Here is a 14,371-nt window from a genome sequence, read left to right as displayed (position 1 = left end):
CAATTTTCACCTGCTGATCACAGTAATCCACTGTTATCACAAACAAGATTGCATGCGATCTTGTTTGTGCCCGGTGATCCCTTCAGTCACTGGGCGATTGTGGCTCAAGAGTTGGGAGTTCGCCTTATAATCAGAAGGTTGCTGGTTCGACCCCCGGCTTAGACAGTCTCGGTTGTTGTGTCCTTGGGCAAGACACTTTACCAGTTGCCTACTCCGGGGTCAGAGGGCCCGGTGGCACCAGTGTCCGGCAGCCTCGCCTCTGTCAGTGCGCCCCAGGGTGGCTGTGGCTGCAATGTAGCTTGCCATCAATGTGTGGGTGGACGGGTCAATGACTGGATGTGTAAAGCGCTTTGGGGTCCTTAGGGACGAGTAAAGCGCTATACAAATACAGGCCATTTACCGTAGGTTGCTGGGTAGCACACCTACAGCAGACCGACTCCCTGTCTTTACCATTTTATCAACACCTTGAAAAAAAACAGCATCTCTTTGAAGACAGCAAACGACAGCGAGTTGTAGCAGATTCCCATCTTCGAAGCACATGCTGGGCCAGATAATAGTTTGTGTTGCGATCAACTGCAGGAAGATGTGATCACAGTGTGTTTGTATTCAGTACAATACAAGAAACAGTGATTTTACCCTGCTAACAGCTTCCTGTGGAGCTAATGGAAACATGCAGCAATTAGCTATAGTGCTTGGCTTGGCCTAGCTCAAAAACTAATTAGCAGTCAGATCGCGCTTTGGAGCCATCCTGACCTGATCTCTTTAGAGAGAAAATAACTCAGGAGAATAAAGCTGCACCAGGCAAAATGTAATGTAGAAATCCACACGTTATCAACCTAATGCAAAAATGAAGCTTCCTGACTGAAATTAAACTTTATACAAACAGACGTTCAAAAGTCTGCAGGATATTGTTTCACCAAACAAGGATATCTGCTAAATTCAGTTCTGCATCCGCCTGTGTCATCGTGTCATTTTGGCACTGCAACTTATGGTGGTCTATAGTGCAACCAACAATAACATCACAGATAGACTTCTACTGTCACAGCTCGTGACAATAGACACAACAAAGTGTGAGCGGAGAGAATTCTGGTCCAAGTCTACCTTTATGCATGCACGGCTTTTCAGTGTACAAACAAGCACCAATAAGCTTTTCCAATGTGAAGACCTATACCTTTATAAATGAAAGAAACGTGAAAAGGTTTCAGAGGAGCAGGTCCTCATATTTTGCAAGACCCTCACAAAACATCCTAAAAATCCCTGAAACATTACTGCGGTCAAAAACATGATCTCCAGCATCAACATTCCCTCTGAACGTGAGCTCTCCAGCTTGTTTCGACTTTAATTTCAGCCACGTAGTGGGGATGCTATCTGCGACATCCTGCTAGAAAGCTTTGATGTGCAGGCCATCTCTGAAGAATTGCGAGGCCTCTGGTTTGTTGGCTGCATTTGCTGTGATGGGCCGTTAAAGGCGAGCAGACGCAGCGCTACTGAACCAGAGCTCAGTATACAACATGTTACAGAGGGATGCCGTTCTCATTTAGCCTTTTGCATTATGTTTGATCACCTGTATCTGCAACAGGAAATTAATTTCTTTCTTTCTTTTTAAAAAAAAAACAACAAAAAACGTTAAAACATTCTTGTAAATGCAGCGATTGCATAAAAGTTCTGAACTTTATTCAGGTGAAATTCATAATCCTATAAACGTTGCAATAACACCGGCAATAAACGTAAGAAATTAACCGTCATGTAGGTGTCACCTTAGGTCAGCTTGGTATATTAAGCTTCTTCTTGTGTCCTCATTTTCCACACCCACCGCCATCCATCACCCCCCATGACATTCCCTGTAGATCATTAATGAACGTTACAGGGCTTATTCATGGGTGGCTGAGCTGATCCAGGTGTTTATAGCCATCAGCGTCACTGTGTCCTTCCTGGTTATGGGATCTGCTATGAAGCACACCAGTAAGTTGACTAATTCCCATAAACTGCTCATGAAAGACGAAGGTAGACCCTGTGACATCACTATTGGTTTAAGAAAGTTGGTTTCAGTTTCAGAAAACGGCATCTTTTGGAACTTCGATAATATCGAAGTTCCAAAAGATGCCGTTTTCTGAAACGTCATCTTTCAGCTCTGGATGTTGCTGTTGCTTTTGTATTTAATATTATAGGAGAAAAAGAGAAAGCTGTGGGTATGCTATTTACTAGTGGTTCATCTCTGTGGTACTGCCACAATTGTTGATGTTTCTCTTGTTCATGTCGTGATTTATACTGAAGGAATACGCTGTGTAATGTTATGTTTTGACTGTTTCTTTCAGTCGATGGTCTGGTGAGCTCACTGTGGAGCAGCAAGCTGGAGTGGCTGACTAAAGCCTGGGAGCCAAAGTTGCCAAATAAACAGCACATCTGCTCAGCAAGAAGGTGATGATGGGGAGTAAAAGCGTTTAGTTTTCATGTGCCAGAGAGCATCATCAGCATCAGCTGTTCACATGTAAAAGTTAATAGTTTAATCAGTTATGTAATTATAATTATAGTTTTGCTTTAAAAACAAGTTAAAGTTGGTTGAAGTTGCTTTTTCATACAAAAACTTTAGACATTTTCTGGAGAATCACGTGGGGATGTTTTCCACGGTTGTGCTCTCTAATGCATGCCCCCTTGCAGGAAGTGGTTTGCATATTACTGGAAATACTCCATGTGATTAAGGAGAGGGTGCTGCCTGGGAAGACCACAGAGGAAGCAGAATATGTGATTCCCTCTTGCTGGCAGTGCAGGCTGCTCCATTCTCACATCAGCACAGTCACCGCCTACTGGGAACTGGGTGGTTCAAGATTCGCCGCTGATTACATCAGACGTTTGTGCTTTTATGTGGACGACCTCTGGGTGATGTGCACAGAATTCATAGTTCAGGGCTGCAGAGCACGGTTGAAAATGGCTTATTCTTGGAATTATATGATAAATGTAATATTTTTCTTTAATAGAAATAATTACACAAAGAGATGTCATATTACAACCGGGCTCCACAGAACCTTTCATGCAGACATCCAGGTGATTATCACATCATCAGTTGGAACGTAATAGAAAAACAAATTTTGAGGCTGTTAAATAAAATAAAATGCTCGTCACGTTGAGATGACCTGCTCGTCCTGTCCATTCACTGTGATGAATGATCCAGATGATCCATGATCCAGCGTGTCTCCTGGCTTCATTAAGGCTTTCAACATTTGTTACTGAAATACAGTTATTAATAATCTCCAAGGCTACAACACAACAGCGCTCAAAATGATGGCATGCTAAAGCTCAAATTCGCTTTGATCGTTTAAATGAAGCTAGTTAATTATGGAGCACATTTTTAATCCAGGTTTAACAGTAATTATGGGAAACCAGGCCTCTTCGTATCAAAGAGATTTTAGCTTAGAATTCATTTTTGTCCCTTTTATTGAAGGTTCTCAACGTATCTACATCTGATGGAAACATGACAGTAATTTACATCATCTGTATGTGTCACTTCTGTACTTATATAAAGGATGGCCCAGTGGGTCCTACGCTGAAGGACGTAATTAATTTCTTTGCGTTTAGACGATTGAGCTGGGTCTGGCAGATGCTTCTGGGTCTCTTCACTCAGTTAGAAACTCTGCGAAGCAAAGCTGAGCGCAGCAGTGAGTGTGATCCTTATCCACAACACTCTCCAGCTGGTGGATGAGCAGTGGCACCCAGGTCACTGCTCCTCTCCACAAGGCTTCCAGCTGGTGTCCTCTCTTTTACACCAGAGCAAAGAGAAGACAATCTAACTTTCAGTTGTTTTTGTCTTGTGACCCCTCACTCCTTCTTTGTCAAGAGATTCAAGAGCAAGCAAGCTTGAAATCCACCATATTCATTCATACTACACCAAAGAAGTAATAACTGCAGAAAAGTTTCCGATTTTTCACTATCTACACTAGAAATTTCGATTGATTTGTTTTTTTTAACAGTTGGTCCACACAGCTTAAAAAAAGAAAGGAAAAAAGGGAACAAAGGAAGCAAAAGCTTTGTTTCTTTGTTAGAGGACAGTCTGGGCAATGAGCTACTTTTTCTGTAATTTTACACATTTATTACTTACAGTTTATTACACAGTCGTGCTGACAGATTTCTATATAAGGACACTGAGACATGATTTTGAAATAGTACTTGTTTTCTCTCTTATGGGGATAATTCAGCAGGCTGGAGAAAGAAAGGACTTTCTCTCATCTGGACTGTATGTGGCCCATGATGTAAAATGACTTTAATATCTCTGCTTTAGGGTGCTAAGATTTGCAGACATCCTATCATGCCATCAGTTTAACATCCTTATAAGATGTATATGATGATTCCTTTGATTCAGGATAGCAGCGTCAAACACTGGAGATCAAAATTAACAGCAAACCTTAAACTGAGTTGCTCTCTGAGAAATAGCAGGTCCCAGACCTGTAGCTTCAAAGCCTGAAATAACTGCAGGATTTACAGGGGAGACTCTCGCAAACGTCTAAAACATCCAGTTAAAAAGTACTCGAACTACCAGGAGTCACTGCAGAAATCATGCGGCGCGTCCGCAGGTTATTACTTATTTGTCTCGTCGTGATTTTAGTTTAAAGCAAACATAAAAACTGCATCGGCCTATTGAGGAGATTCACTTTGGGCACAAGACTTCGAAGTTTCACTCCTCTTGCACCATATTTGCACCAAAAAGCCACTCGAACCGATTTCACAGGCTGTTTACTCAGGTTCTCTCTGTCTCTGCCTCTCTCCTTTATAATTTAATCTGCAGCGTGTTTTCTCTCCCCCTCCACATAAATGAAGAAGAGGACGATCTGTGACATGACGTATAATTCATCTGAAACGCTCTTCAGACGACGACTGATTAAGTTAATTTCATGCTTCTCCTTTTTTTTCCTCTTCCTTCCAGCGTGGCCAAAGGATTCATGTCACTGCTCGGGTTCGTTGTCATCTTTATTGTGTCGGTGTGTGATCCCAGGGTAAATAACACACACACACACACACACACACACACACAGAGTAATGACTGCTGTCTGGAATTCTGCCAGTCATCCGTGTTTTCCATCTGCTTCAGGGTTTTGTTGTCATGTTGGACAAAGTTGTGTCGTTCTCCCTCAACACTGAAGTGGGACTGTTTGTCTTCATCATGCTGAGAGAATGCAGAGAGGACAGATTCCAGTGAGTACCTGTGATGTTCAGGATTGGATTAACTTAAAAAAAAACCTTTAAGGCTTTATTTTGTTTCCAGAAACAGATTCGAGTTGGATTTTTGGCGGCATAGCACACAGTTTAACTGGCATACATGCTCCACCCTTTCTGTTGGAGCTTGTTTCAGCTCTTCGTTCCGGGCCGGGGAGGTTCGACCGTGATAATGAGAATAATAAATTCTCCCTCGCTCTCTCTGCTTGTCTTTCCAGACAGCTTGCCGTCCCTCTGCCACTGGGCGACTGCGTGTTCAGCCTCAGCTGGCTGTTGCCCACCTACTTCCTGTTTGCAGTAACCTACGACGTCCTGCAGACCCTGGCGGATCTGGCGCATTATCTGCATTTCTACAACCACGATCAGGAGCCACACATTTACAATCTGACGGGGAGTTTAGCAGCAGCCAATCTCTCCACCCTCCTCTGATCTAAGCAGCTAGTTAAGGCACAAACTGGTAGGAGTTAAAATTGCCAAAATGACAAGCTTAGCACCTTTGTTTGTTTGTTTTTATCTGTGCACTGCACTTTCCCAAAAACCGTGTACGTAACAATCTAACAGTCAGCTGAAGAGGGCTCTCTTTTGTTATCTCACGGTGGCCATCCTTGCTCAAGTTGGCGACACAGTAGAGATCAAAATTTCAGACTGTTTTTTTCCTTTCAGTGGCCTTCATGGCATATTAGCTGTAGATTTAGGACTCATCTAGGAAGGAAATAAGGAAGTGTGGACCCAGTGTGTAACTAAAGTGATCAAAGTTAGATAAAAGTTTTTGTTGCTATAAAATAATAGACATCTAAAAATTACATTCCTGATGATCAAGAACTGTAGAAGCCGTCTTAATTGGAGCGGCTGGCAGATCTGCAGCGTGGATGTTACCAATTCCACACCTGCTCCGTTTGATTTCGTCCCGCTGTTTCTTCATCTCGTCCTCAGTCTGTTAACCGTAGTGGATTTCTTAGCCATAGCATTGTCCTCAGCAGTCAACCGGAGATTCTCGATTGGGTTTAGTTCAGGATTCAGGGTTTGCCATTTCATTATTTCAGGCTTAACAGCTGCAAGGAAGTGCTTTCCCGGTTCTGCAGAGTGATTACGGAGCATTGTCTTGCATAAATATTGTTGGCTGATTAGACGCTGATGTCAGGGAGGGAATAATCTGTGTTGGAGGAGCTTCATCGGGACATTAGCATTCACCTTGCTGAGGGGATGTGTAAGAGGCTCAAACTTTGCAGCAGAAAACATCCACCAAACCATTAACCTCCCTCCTCCAAACTTAACTGGCTTCTTCACACTGCTGTGGGTGCATTTGTTTTCCAGTTTTAGTGCAGAACATGATGCTTGCTGTGTGAACTTATTATTATACCAGTTCCTCTGTGTCCACGTGATCTGTTCCTCTGCAGATTTCAGTATACGCTTTTGATTTCTCCTGTTTCACGATTGGTTTGGTCCCTGCGGGCTTTCAGTCTGATTTCTGTATACCGAGAAAGGACCTTACACCTTTTCAGCCGAGAATCGGCATCAGTGTTGAATCAAATCTGTACTGAGACTTTTCTCCTCTTCTCCTTCGGCTTGTATAGACGGCCAGCATTTTAGAGGTAAACTGTTTGAATATTCTAGCAGTCAGTGCTCTTTGAACAACCGGCTCCTCTAATACATTCAGCCATCAACCACAGCCATCAACAACCAGCAGCTCCCCATCTTTCAAAATGATTGTTCTCTATTTTTATGGGGTCTGTCAGATCCCAAAGCGTTCTCTAGTTTTGATCACGGTTCCTTCAGAAATTCTCGTTAAAGTTTTTTTGCAGTTTTGTTGTACAGTATTTTCAGCGTTTTCAAATTCGACACTATGCCTCAATGACATCTTTTTATTAGTGTTAGGGTAACTTTAAATTTGAATTGTTACAGCCTTGACTTTATTCTCTAATTTTGGTCTCTACTGTACAATAGTGCCATTTTTCTGGGTGTGCTTAGTTCGTATTGAGTCGATTTCTCTTAACTCTCATTTTGAGTGTTTTATACAGCCTTTTAACCAGGCTGCAGCCAGTCTGTGTGATGGGTAGAGCACAGACTAACTGGGTAATATTTAGATTGGAAATCAGATTAATGTTCAAAAAGCGAGAGACAGATTAAATCCTACTGAGATGAAACATTTCAGCGTGCTTAGTTTTTTGCATCCAGTCTGACGGTAAATACACTTTGAAATTCTTAGTGCTGTGCAAACGTTTCAAGCAAGTAAAGTGAGGATAGTTTGCAGTTATCAGCTGTTAACGTTTTACAGATTGTGAAGTAGGGCGAAACCTAAATCAAATCAGTGCTTTGCCTTTTAAATCAGCACCAGTTCATGTCGGTACACTTGCACAAAGTTCTTTTAAGTCATTTGGAAGGCAGGTTGTTCCAGGAATCCCAACAGTTCTCATGTGGATTTCCTCTGCCTGTGTCTTCTGTCTCTTCATGTAATCCCAGACTCACTCCATGATGTAGAGATCAGAGTTCTGTGGGTGTTACACCATCTGTTACAGGACTTCTTGTTCTTGTTGTGGCTGAAGTTAGTTTTTCATGACTGGCTGTTGCGAGGCATCTTCATGCTGTATGATGAATCTGGGCTTTCCTGTATATGGTGTCTGATAAATGGGACTAAACATCAGAAACTTCTGCACAGTACTATTTATTACTTTGTTATAGATTTACTCCTTAACGCCTTATGCAGAGTATAAAAATGGCATTTATTTAAACAGTAATGTATAATAGTAGAGTAAGTTATATAGTTATGACATAGGCAGATCTCTTCTTCAGGGTTTTTCAGCCTTTGCTGCAGTCTACATTATTTTCATACTAATAATATTGCAGTGCACACACAGGCACACGCACACACAATCATGTTTTCATATCAATGTGGGGACAACTAATTGACATAATGCTTTCTGTAACCCTGAAACTAAAAACCACATTTTGAATCACAAAAATACCTTCAAACTCGTGGGAACGTGGATTTTGTTCCCATAAGGGCTGTTGGTCCTCACATGTATAGTAAACTTCCAATTTTTGGTCTCCACAAAGATATGTAAACTAGTACAGGCACACACACACACACACACACACACACACACACACACAGAGGACTTAAAGGCAGCGTGTCACTGCACTCCACACAGCATTAGTACGCACAATGAAAAGTTAGACTAGAGAGGCTCCCAGTGGTCTCTTTGCATGTTCACAAATGCAAGAACTTTTGGTTCAGGCATGAGCTCCATTTAGCCTCCCAATACACAAGCTAAACCTGACAAAAATGTGTATTTTATTATAACCAGTTGACTGATTACTCATGTCTAGGGCATGTACTATAAAGCATTTGGGGATTCAGGATTAGCCTGATGTTTAAGGCCACAGCAGGTTAAGTTGGAGATAAGAGATCAACTCATGCAGTGAAAAAAATCACCACCTACCATCACCACCCCCAGAAGATCCCTCAGACCTCAGTAGGCACAAAATAACTGTATCTTTAGTTTTAAGAGACTATGTGAAGTCTTTCTCTCTGTGACACCATCAATAAGAAATAGAGTATTAGAAGCAACCTCCTGACCTGCTTTTTTAAGTGCTGGTTGCAAACAACTTTTAAGCCACTCTATTTTTCCATAAGCCTTAAAATACTGATATAATCCTCAGACAGGGCACTTAAGCCTTTTACTTGTTGACCTTGTATAAAATTTGTAAGTCAGCCTCCTTACTGGCATGAGCTGCTGTTTTTTGCCAACTTTTCCGGTTTTACTGACCACGCAAAGCTTTGAAAGCCCACACACTTTCATGTGGGGCTTATCCTACCACGCCGCTGCTGTGTTTAGGCCACAGTGTGAGTTTAATCTTGTTTAATTTCTCTAATAATCAAGTTTATTATTTAATTTTTACAATCAATGCCTCTGCTGACTTGTCTGGTCACATGATGCCAAACTCTGGGATGACTCCCATCCTTGTTGCATAAGGAAAAGATATATCTGGGGTAGGTTGAACTTGCTTTGTGTTGCTTGACGTGTTTACCTGGGACCTGTAAACCTACAAAGTCCAGCACATCCACATCTTGTTGATTTCTGAGTTCTCCTACCCCATCATTACAGCTATTTAAATTAACAGGCTGTTGTCTGATGTAAGAAAGGTTTAGCTACTCTTTCAGCTTCAACCTACGCTTTTAGTTAACAGCGAGCAAAGAAAAAAAGTTGCTTTTGAGTCTATTTCTAACCCATGCTCATCAGAGAAAGACAAACCTGTCTCTGAAACCTCACAAAACTGGAACAGCGAGTTTCTGAGGAATCTTCAGGAATGATGATGCTGTTTTCCTGAGAACCGATTGGTCAGTAGACGGTGATTTTGTGCATGTTGATATCTTACCTGCCGCGGAGCAGGGTAAGCCTGCAGCACAAGTTAATATGCAGATGTGTCCTGGTAAGACAGTGGCAGTGAAAAGCCAGGGTCTAGCTTCATAGTACAGGCTTGTGAGCATTTCACCGCTTCGCTTTCATTTAATTTCGATGGGTCAGGGTTAGCGGGGAATGCAGCATGCCGCTTCGGTTTGATTGCTTTCTGCAGAAGCACCAGCCTGAGGACGTTTGAAATCAAAGATTTACTGTTTTATTAAAGTCGGCTATTTTTGTTTGACATATATTAAAAAAAACATGTATTCATGATTGCCATTCAGTCGTATTCTTTGGCGTTATTTCAGCACCGACACTCTACAGACACACAAATAAAAACTCAAAGCTCTTATCAAAATATATTTTATTCTGCACTTAAGTTTCACTGATCGGACTTAAATGATGACACATGAAAGTGATGCGAGCTGCAGAGAAAAACAAAGAGGCTCGGGGAGCCCATCGCAGGCGCTGCCGGGCTGACTCTGTGGCACAGACCAAATCAGGGGGACCCTGCCCGTGTGACATGTTGGGAGGAATTTCAGTACTTGAATGCTTTGAGTACAGGAAAGTTAAAAACAAAAGGAACAGGTACAAAATATCAGACTTTTAACACTAATGCATGAAAACCGTCAGCCCAGAAGTAGAAATTTATTGTAGAGAAGAAGAAATGAGTTAATTTGCAATTGTACAAACTTTTCTCAGAGGCAGAACTTCTCCTCGAGGCAGGTTTGGGTTTAATTAAACCTCTGAAGTTGCATTCATGGATGCACTTTTTTTGGCCAATTAGGATTTTGGTGGATTTTACCTCGAATGAGTTCTTTGGTTCGGAGGTTTAACTCGAGTATTGAGTTATAGTTGTCTCAGCTTTTATAGGTGTTTTCCAACTGTTACCCAGACGCACAGCAGGTGCCCAACAGCGCAGCCATGTTGGTTTCAATTTAAAATCTGGGAGCTTCTATGCAACAGAGTTGAGAGCTGATCGTGCGTTTCTCTCGTGGCTCATTCGTCAGTGATGTGAAGCGGCACGATTTCACGTGTGCAATAACACGCACACACAAATATAACTCCATACTCGACCGCTGACCTGCGTCTGGAGCGACTCTCTCAAAGAAACATCTGTGTGACTCCCAACTTTATCTGGCTCAATTTAAGAATTACAATCTCGTGTTTAGTGGACTTTCAGGAGACAGCGATTCAGGGACAAAGCTTCCCGAATGGATTCAAGCAAAATAAAATAACTTTTTTTTTAATTAAAACATAGACAAATTTAGTGGTGATTTGCTCCTGGGAAAACGCTCCCCAGGCAAGGTGCCTTCAGAATGACAGCTCAGCTCAGAAAGCTTTTACATTACAGGGTCAACCTTTACTGTTTGCATCAGAGTAACAAAAAAAAATCTTTAAAATTTATTCAACATGGAAATTAACACTGCCAATAAATCAATTCACTTTTTTTTTCTTCAGCTCTACAAAGAAATTACAAAAACTTTAAATTTGTCTTTAAAAGAGTATAAAACGTCTCGTCAGCAGGGACCTTCGGAATAAAATTTAAGCTGAATTTTTGGTGCATAAAACCAAGAATGACGATGAGAGGGCAGATGAGCAAAAAATACACTAAAGATGCAGCGTCATGTTTTACTTTTAATTCACCAAAACTGTCACGCTGTGACTTTTAGCCATTTGTTTGTGTCTGGTTTGTTTGTCCTTTGGTGCCTCTAATAAGTTCCTAACGCACTCGAGTGCATTCTGATCCGCGCAGACAGCTCGTCCCTGGTCTTCTTCTTGTAAAGGGTCGCTCTGAGCGGCCCTCCGCTGCCTGCCGGGGAAATCTGAGTGACCATATTTAAAAAACTGTTTAAAAAAACCCTAAAGTTTCAATTATAAAAATATTTTAGGGACTTTTATGAAGTTACTGTTTGAATTCAACCAAGACAGCAAAGCCAAATAATTACTGTTTTCAGAACCAAGCTTGGAAAGCCACAACTGACCTCGCTCACCAGGTAGCATGATCAGATCGAGGCGGTATCCAAAGCTACTCCCTACCACAGACTTTCTGCCAGTTTCTTATCCTGAAATTTCTACTTCACGTAGTCCACCTAGCAGTGGAATTATACACACCGTGCACAAATGCCGGCAACAGCACTGGTCACTTGCGGATTTTCAAAAGTCTCATTTAAATTTAATGTGAAAAGGGCCCGTGGTATGCGCACACTTCCTGTTAACAGTCAGACTGATCGGTGTTTGAAAACGGCCTGTTTACATCAGCATCACTGGTACCAGAATAAAACTAGCTGAAACAAGTAGCTGCACAGCTAAACTTGCACACAATCTAACTTTAATTCTTCAAGCTAATGAAAATGGAAACTTTTCCATTCTGGGATCATCTTCCACGTTTAACTGTGTAACACTTTACTCTGTTTTCTTTGGCTCGGCCCTCTGCAGGTTTTTTTCTTGCCTCCGGCAGCACGGACACTGAAACGTGATGCTGAATTTTCTCACTCTTTCAGTCTCAGACAGCTGAAGTTGAATCCAATTAGAGATGTTTGCAGTCTTAAAATTGCCAAATGACACCTCGATAACTGTGTGTTTGAGTTGGAAATTCCTGTTGCTGTTAAGTTTCAAAAAACTGAAGGCAACAGAAAGTTTTGATCAGCGGGGTAAAAGAATCTTGACCCGTTTTAAAGCGTGTTATCAATGCCATGTGCCTGCATGGAGGCACAGAGGGAGAACTAGAGTGTGTCTATGTATTAAGAACTGCATTTAACCATGAGGCCTACTCCCAGCTGCAAGTGGAAATCGCTGAAACACATGAAGAAGAAAAAGCCTTCGCTTTGCTGCACTGTTTGGAAATCGTGGCGAGGACGCTGCTCTTCGTAACGGTTGGGTGTGCGTGTTTGTGTGTTCGAGTGTGTCTGTTTTGTGTGTCTGTCGTCCTCCTAAACCTGTAAATCCTCACCAAGCCCCCCTCCCGCCCCCCGAAGATAGAAAATATAAAAACATTGAAACGAGAGTTCTGAAATTTAAAAAAAACTAAGTGCCATCCTATTTTTGTGGTGGAGATATGTCCGCACGATGAGATCCGACTAGTAACAAAGATCAACACTTTTTTCATACTTTTCATTTTGATGACGATGAGCATGGTTTAAAGATCGAAAAAAGCAAAACGGCTTCCAAATTTTGGTACATATACGGATCTGTAACTTCTTTTTTTTTCTTTCTTTTTTTTTTTTGTCTATCAGTTTTGTTTTTTGTTGTTTTTTTTGTTGTTTTTGTTTTGTTTTTTTCTTTTTTCGCCGTGTCCCTCCTGCATCTCTTTAAGAGTCTGCGCAGACAGAGAGGGCCGCTTCCATCAGCACGTTTATCCATCTGTGTCTGTCCGTCTGTCTGTTCACCCCTGTGTCTGGACCTGCTGTGTCGGGTGCTTGCTTCCTGTTCCTGTTCCCTGCTTCCTGTTTGTCGGTGGGCGGGGCCGAAGTCGTAAGCGTGAGCAGTACGCAGGGCAGGGCAGGCAGGGACAGTCATTTGGCTATGTACACATTCATGGTCGGTCCATGGCTTCCAACAAACGGCAGCACTATTTCCGAAGGTCTAATACACACACCTGGAACAGAGCAGAGGTCCATCCGTTAGACTGAATCGATCACAAAAAATCATTAAAAAACAGTCGTGTGTGGACTTACAGATCCGTCTGATGCGCTGGCTCCCACTTTATCCCCCGCTGCATTCCAGCAAACCTCAAAGATTCCCCCTGTCCCTCTGTAACTGTGGACTAAAGCTCCCGTCTGCAGGCACAGTGCAAACAAGCATTATTTTAATCTAACTACTTGTTTTATTTCAGACCTTCGAACAGTACATACACCGTCCTCCTCCTACCTGTGTATTCCAGATGTGCACGCATTTGTCAAAGGAGCCGCTAGCCAGATGGCGACCATCAGGGCTGAAAGCCACGCTGTAGACGGGCTCCTGGTGTTTGGTCAGCGTGTGAATACAGATGCCTCTATCCACGTCCCAAAGACGGACGGTGGAATCAAATGATGCGCTGTGGAAGGAGGGGCAGGTTCATAAATATCTCACATTGAGGGGAAAATGTGAACTGCGGCTTTCACTTTGGCAGAAACTGTAACACGTTTCACTCTCCTGTGTTAATTTAAAACCTGAGTGCTTTGTAAAACTTGGAGTTGATTTAGCTCGGAAACAACACAGTTCCATATGGACAAGCTAATGCTGAGTCAAACATATGTTTATTATTAGCTAGTTAGCTCATTAGCTAGTTGCACAGCAGATGATTCTACACTGATGACGGATGTGAGGCAGTTCAAGTGTAGAGAATAAAGCACTAGTAAAGACTAGAGAAGCGTTATATAAACACCAGCCCATTTTAATTTGAATGTGTATACTTTTAGCTTTCTAAACTGAGTGTCAGAGGTGTTGCTCAGTCAGCAGCGACATGTAGATAAACCAGACAGTATTAAAAAGGCCGTGCACACAATGGATCAGCTGCCACAGGCAATAGCAGGCTGTTCAACACACCATCATTTCCATTTAAATCAATGTTTAAAATCAAGTCTTGTCAGAGCTGAAGTGTCCTGATGTGTCCTTAATTACTTCTTGGGTTTCTAACACACACACACACACACACACCTGGCTAGCATGAGGTTAGCGCTGGGATTGTTTGTTCCAGGGCCAGTGGGACTCCATTTGATGGTGTAGATTTCTTTGCTGTGTGCCTGCAGGTCGTGGACACAGGCGTCCTGCTTCATACTCCAGAT

At 42.2% G+C, this 14,371-nt stretch overlaps 2 protein-coding genes across 4 annotated transcripts in view; one reads left to right on the top strand and one right to left on the bottom strand.

The window, feature by feature from the left end:
- si:ch211-51h4.2 overlaps positions 1-12,573 on the top strand; it is a 90,759-nt gene extending 78,186 nt beyond the window's left edge. For all 3 annotated transcript variants that reach the window (XM_042227323.1, XM_005938619.3, XM_005938618.3), the window contains 5 exons: positions 1,848-1,962; positions 2,316-2,418; positions 4,916-4,985; positions 5,081-5,184; positions 5,424-12,573. In XM_042227323.1, the coding sequence (XP_042083257.1) occupies positions 1,848-1,962; positions 2,316-2,418; positions 4,916-4,985; positions 5,081-5,184; positions 5,424-5,634 (603 nt within the window). In that variant the 3' untranslated portion in view covers positions 5,635-12,573. The remainder of the gene's footprint in view (positions 1-1,847; positions 1,963-2,315; positions 2,419-4,915; positions 4,986-5,080; positions 5,185-5,423) is intronic.
- Positions 12,574-12,743: 170 nt separating this feature from the next.
- The window catches only part of LOC102308849 (TBL1X receptor 1), a 45,148-nt gene continuing 43,520 nt past the window's right edge, over positions 12,744-14,371 (bottom strand). The window contains exons 13-16 of the mRNA XM_005938616.3: positions 14,244-14,371; positions 13,476-13,641; positions 13,283-13,384; positions 12,744-13,203 (exon numbers count right to left, since the gene is read on the bottom strand). Of these exons, the coding sequence (XP_005938678.1) occupies positions 13,177-13,203; positions 13,283-13,384; positions 13,476-13,641; positions 14,244-14,371 (423 nt within the window). The 3' untranslated portion in view covers positions 12,744-13,176. The remainder of the gene's footprint in view (positions 13,204-13,282; positions 13,385-13,475; positions 13,642-14,243) is intronic.

Source organism: Haplochromis burtoni, unplaced genomic scaffold (assembly GCF_018398535.1).
Source record: "Haplochromis burtoni strain Fernald_Lab_line unplaced genomic scaffold, NCSU_Asbu1 Contig_254, whole genome shotgun sequence".
In the NCBI taxonomy this organism is placed as follows: domain Eukaryota; kingdom Metazoa; phylum Chordata; class Actinopteri; order Cichliformes; family Cichlidae; genus Haplochromis; species Haplochromis burtoni.
This window is presented reverse-complemented; position numbering and strand designations above follow the sequence as displayed.